The following is a 6,000-nucleotide window of genomic DNA, read 5'->3' on the forward strand; positions in this document are numbered from 1 at the left end:
GCGTCTCTTCTCCCTAGGCGCTATCTGTGGAAGAAGCATTGTCTCCCTTCCTGCACTCTAGGATGTGTAAGGAGGAGTGCTAATTTTAAAAAGGGTGGTTTGGGGATTTTTTTGCTAATTAAATGAATTCTTTCCCGTCCCTCTAACCTGGAAGGAGCGATTGGAAGGTGAGAAAAGCTTCTTGAAGTAGTGGAAAGATACAAGCCACTAGGATAGTTGGTTTCTAGTCCCAGAGCTGCTAATTACTTGCTGTGTAGTCCTGAGCAAATTCCCTCCCCTCTGTGAGCCTCAACATCCTCTCAGCCCGATGTAAAGTGAGAAAGTCGTCTGATTTGCCTTTCTTAAGGCAGTTCCTTCCTGGCTGAGACCTTCGAAGGTCCGGCTCAGCTCTAATACTGATTCTGTGGGAAGAGATCAGTTTCTACTTATAAAATTTTACTTACAGCTTCCATCGCCAGGAAAAAAACCCAGGAAGACATTCTAGATGCATTCACATATTTGGAAGACTATCTTAATAATATGTCCTTAAGGTTTGCAAAGCACTTTGCAAATATTATCTCATTTTGTCCTCAGGACAACCCTGTGAGTTAGGTCCTATTATTAACCCTCATTTTACAGTGGAGACAACTGAGGCAGAGAACTGCTCCATCAATGCCCACAAACAGCTGGGGAGTGTCTAAATCAGTATTTGAACTAAAGTCTTGCTAATTCTCAAGTCCTGTACTCAAATATAGTGCCCAGATACAAGCAAAGGCTGGATGACCATTTGTTGGGGATGTTTTGAGGGATTAGGAATTTGATCAGATAGCTAATGAAATTCCTTCAAATCTAACATTATTAGTTTGTCAGAGATCAATGCTTGTGTCTCCCACTGCTGCTAATGCAATTGATCACTATGGAAGACTTATAAATAACTTGGAAACATTTTTCTTCAAGTGCTGGGAAAAGAAAGGTCATGGTGCTGGTGTGCTGAGTATGTGGGAGAAATGAGGTAGGTCAGTAAAAGTTCCAGTGTGCTATTAGGAAAGAGACTACAGGAGAGATCAGTGGTGCAATAGAAAGGATCCTGGGCTTGGAGTCTGTTCCAGTGTGCTATTAGGAAAGAGACTACAGGAGAGATCAGTGGTGCAATAGAAAGGATCCTGGGCTTGGAGTCTAAGAAGCTTGGGTTCAAATCTCAACCAATGGGCCAACTAACTTCCCTGAACCATATCTTTCTCAACTGTAAAGTGGGGATAATACCTATCCTTCCCAAAGATATTTGTTTTTCAACTGAGTATCTTGGAAACCTCAAAGCTCTATGGAATTTCAAGTAGTTGTTACTGGCTAAATCAGAAGTGATGTGCAGGCAAACGAAATGGATAGATGTGTGGAAACGGCCAATTTTAGAAAGGTTGTCCCAGCGGAGATGGTATCTGCTTTCCGCCACCCATCCCCAGTCCTATTTACTAACCATGAACCTTCAGGTCAGCACCTTATCCCTATAACCATTAATTCTGTAACTACCCAGCCCCAAGACCAGTCAAAGTTTGCTCTTGTTTTGGACAGGACTCCTGAACCCTGGAGTAAGGAAAAGCCTCATAGCCATGGGTTTCCAGCTTTGCTCTCAGAACCCTTTATTGGTGTTTGTACATCCCTGGCCTCCCACTGCCCCTTAGCCTAGCCAAACTAGTTTCGGCTACAAGGGTAATTGGTGCTGATCTTGCGGCAATAGCAGAAGGCATTAAAGAAGCGGCAGTAGCAGGTGGCACATGGATCGCAGCAGGGGACCTGGTGACCCAGGCAAGACTCAAGAAGGCGAACACAGCGTCGTGGGGAGCGCTCTTCACGGTCCTGTAGGTCCAGCATCTGCAGAGGACGGAGAGAGGAGGATTCTGAGGCTAGGTCTACCAGCCTGGCAATGAACTCACTGCCTTCAAGTCCCCAGAGGGCGCCCAACGCCACCACATGTCACCCCTTCTATAGTCTCCTCAAATTTCAAAGGGATGAAGAAAAAAGGAGAATCTTCAGCATTTCAAAGTTTATCGTTAGGAAATTTTGAACTGGAAGGGACCACCCTTAGTTCAAAACTTCCTCTACCTTCATTTTACAGCTGGGAAAACAGAGGCAGAGAGGGCAATTTACTCAAGGCAACTATTGCCAGAAAGTTTGGAATAGATGATTACAATCCAGGAGGACCTCTGGCTATATTATACGTAGAAACAGTGGGATAGTCCTTGGTTTACTTCTGAAATTCACTAATTCTAGGAAAAATGCTGCTGGAATATGAAATATCCCTATTCTCCCAAGTTTTCTTTTACTATTCTTATCTCCTCCCTTAGTGAAGCTCTTTTTTTCCCCCTCTTCAAATCCTACCCTGCTATTTAGTAAGGGCAGATGTAGTAGAGTACTTTTAAATTTTACAAAACACTTCACCTGCATTATTAATGTGTATGTTACAACAAAACTGTGAGCTAGGCACTCCTGGATTCAAATCAACTCAACAAGTATAAAATTATTAGGGACCTACTATGTGATGTGCTATAGAAGGAAGGATTTTAACCCAGGTCACTCCTGACCGGAACTTTCTTGTCATTACACCATATTTTCTCCTTTTAATTGTCTTTAATTTCTCTGAACCTCAATTTCCTCACCTGTCAAGTAAGAGGAACTAGACCAAGACAATCTCTAAGATTTCTTCCTAATTTACATTCTGGGACCCCAGGAGGAAAGAGTGGCTGAGTGTTTTATCCCTTCTGCCAGGAATTTATATCTTATGGGTTTTTTTCCTTACCCCAGGTGCCAGAGCTTCAGTATCTTGCATGAAGGATTCACCTGCCAGTTCTGAGGCCATCTGCTCCAATTCTGGTTGTATACCAGGGCCTGGCAGAAAAAGAAGAGGTGAAGGGCATTCAACCTACCTAGTACAGTCTAACCTAGTCTATGACAGGATCCCTGAAGTGGAATATTGGATAAAACTTTGAGAAAATGAAAAGGAGGTGGGGGTAGGGGGACAAAGAGAGTCTAGCCCCAAGAGGAAATAGGGATTAGTTTTAAAGGTGGGCTACAGTCCCTAATTCCAATGTGATATGGTGGAAAGAGTATTGGATTTGGAGACAGAGGGGACCTGGATTCAATTCTTATCTACCCATGTAATCTTGAACAAAACTGTTTCATTCTCTGTAAAATGGTGGAATAGGATAAATTATCTTAGAGGTCTTTTCTACCTTCTCAGGTGGGTGGACATCAATCTTGGGGGAAACGATTGTGTCTCCCACTGCAGCTAATGCTATTAGCCAATGATACAATGACACAAACATTTCTAATTGCTGGCTCTGTGGGCCTCAGAAAGAAAGATTTGCTCCCTTGGTTCTCCATAATTACCCAGATTTCAGTACTGACCTGAGAGTCCCAGAGAGGCAGCACCGGCTGAGTGCAAGAGCCCAGGGTACAGAGCTTGGCTTGACCTACTCAGTCTGGAGCCGATGGCATCTGGGTATTGCTGACTGGACGGGGCACTCAGGATGATGGGAAATCCCTGCAGCATGGCCCAGCTCAGCAGCAAAGCATTCAACATGGTCTGGCATATGCATTTGGAAAAGATGAATTCACTTTGTCCTACACAGGCTCCTAAGGTTCCTAGGTTTTATCAGAACCCCAGTCCATAGCACCTAGTCCCTAGCACCTAGTCCCTAGTGTCTCCTGTGATCTCCCAGAATTCACCCTCATGCCACCCCTTCTGCTCCATGAAGAAGTAAGGCCTTTTTTCCCTTTCCCTACATGGGTTCCAAGATATTAATAATGGGGCTGGGGTCCCAAAGGTCACTCCCTCCCCCATGAAGAATTTAAGAAATTCATGCTGATGCCAGGAGTCTCACCGCCTATGATTTGTTCTTGTCCCTTTCCTTGTCCTCAGAGATATCCTCTTCTATCTGCCCTCCCCACATCCCCCCTGTTTATATAGCTGGGCCCTAATGAAGAGGCAGGTCACATGATTGCATGTTGGGATGGGGGAGTGAGGGAAGGTCACCCCTGGGCCAGAGACTCTCTCCCCTGAGGTCCCACCCCTCTCTATCCCTAGCATTGAGGGTGGGGTGGTGTCCTAGGTTGGGTAGTGCTAAGGGTAGCCCCTTGGGGTCTCTGTTCTCCCTTATCCCTGTTTTCAAAGCCCTATGTGTACTGAACCAAATATAGGGGTTCAGCCACCTTAGGATTTATCCTAAGAACCTCTGACAAGGGGGAGTCTGGGGTGCTCCACTCCACCTTTGAATAAAAAGGGAGAGCTTGGCAAATAAGAAATGGTCGTGTTTTTCAGGATGGTGGGAGGGGGGAAAGCAGGAAAGGGAACAGAATAATGGAGGGGTGGGTGCCATAGAAGTGATTAGGAGTAATAAGGCAGGCTGACAGCAAAGAGCTTTTTAATTTATGGCCTTGGATTTTTCCACCCACAGTACATGGGAACTATATAATCAAGGCCCTGTGAAACCTGTTCCATTTCCTCAGCTTCCAGGAAATCAAAATGAATGAGAACTGTTGTTCCACATTGGGAGAGAAAAAAACCTTGGGGCAGAGGAGATTAAAATGTGGGAGAATGAGGCTTGATGAAGCACCAAGTGTTTACTACAAAATATGGCCCTCCTTCCGACCATCCCTATTAACCACTAGCATACTCCCCTGCCCCTCAACACTAGCAGGTTTTCCTGGAAATGAAGGAAATGGAAATAGAACAGTACATGCCACCCAGTGATTGAATATCCTGGAGAAGAGGCGTGGAAGCCCTAGATGAAAAACCTTTCAGGGCTGCCTGCCTCATTGCTGCTAATAGACTGGAGCATTTGTTGTGGCCACTCTTTATCCATTCAAATCTGCCAAAAGGGGCCATTTCCAGGATTACACCTCTCACTCATAGATGTTTGGGATATAAAGGTGCCCCAATACTATCAAGGGAGTCTTTCTTTGTACCTACTGCCTATATACCTGCCCAGCCCACAAATGACAGCAAGCATGTCATCCCAACACTGTCTCTCTGAGTCTGTTATTTTTTGCTCTTGGGTCAAGTACTGGGTCTAGTACATTCTGTACTAGATAGCAATCTTTTGAATTTCCGAAGATCTGGAGTATACCAGGAGTCTTAGAGCTGGAGTCCATACCTTAGTCTCAGCCAGTAGCTGAACCTCACAAGGAAAAGCTTATCTGACTTGGTGTGGCAGTGGTTTGATGGTAGGCAAGAGAGAACCACTTGCCTTTTGGTTACATTTCATTCTGAAGTGAATTTGGTTGGGGCAGAAGTTTTGTAGCAAATACCTTAAGTCCAAGCCCATTCTCCCTAGGGGCTGAGTTAGCATAGAATGTGCTCCTTTCTTGGGAGAGGAGTGGGTACATACTTGTTCTCTTCTTGCTATATCTTCTCAATAAGTATACCTTTATTAAAGTTAATGTTAATTGGTAAATGATATTGGAGTAAATGATATTGGAGTACTAACTGGCACTGTTGATTATTATTGGGAGAACACATTAGAATAGGACAGTGAACCCATTTAGAAACACACTGCTGAAAAACCTTGGAAAGTGAAGTGAACAGAACCAGAACATCATATAAGTAATACCCATATTGTAACAATGATCAACTGTGAAAGACTTAGCTACAACTGAACAAGACAGGGATCCAAGACAATTTTAAAGGACCTATGATGAAAAATGTTATCTATCTCCACAGAGAGAACTGATGAGCTCTGAGTGCAGACTAAAGCATACTTTTTAAAACTTTAATTTTTCTTTTTTTTGCATGTGTTTTCTTTTGCAACACAGCTAATAGGAAAATAGGTTTTACATAACTTCACATGTATAATCAATATAGTATTTGCCTTCTTAAGGGATGGGAAAGGTCTGTATGTAGAGAGAGAATGTAAAACTCAAATTTTTTAAACAATGAATTCTTTTAAAAAATGGTTACATGTAATTGAGAAGTATTTAACAAAATAAATTATATGTATATGTTTATATATATGTATACATATATAT

The 6,000-nt window shown here is 43.3% G+C and overlaps 1 protein-coding gene across 1 annotated transcript; it reads right to left on the reverse strand.

Annotated features, from left to right (window-relative positions):
• Window positions 1-1,591: 1,591 nt before the first annotated feature.
• Window positions 1,592-3,917, reverse strand: AGRP (agouti related neuropeptide). The gene is made up of 4 exons (XM_056806027.1): window positions 3,858-3,917; window positions 3,382-3,559; window positions 2,774-2,862; window positions 1,592-1,848 (listed from the first exon to the last, which is right to left on the reverse strand). The coding sequence occupies exons 2-4, from the start codon at window positions 3,554-3,556 to the stop codon at window positions 1,669-1,671; spliced, it is 444 nt and encodes a 147-aa protein (XP_056662005.1). The 5' UTR covers window positions 3,557-3,559; window positions 3,858-3,917; the 3' UTR covers window positions 1,592-1,668.
• Between the last annotated feature and the right edge of the window lie 2,083 nt (window positions 3,918-6,000).

Source organism: Monodelphis domestica, chromosome 1 (assembly GCF_027887165.1).
Source record: "Monodelphis domestica isolate mMonDom1 chromosome 1, mMonDom1.pri, whole genome shotgun sequence".
In the NCBI taxonomy this organism is placed as follows: domain Eukaryota; kingdom Metazoa; phylum Chordata; class Mammalia; order Didelphimorphia; family Didelphidae; genus Monodelphis; species Monodelphis domestica.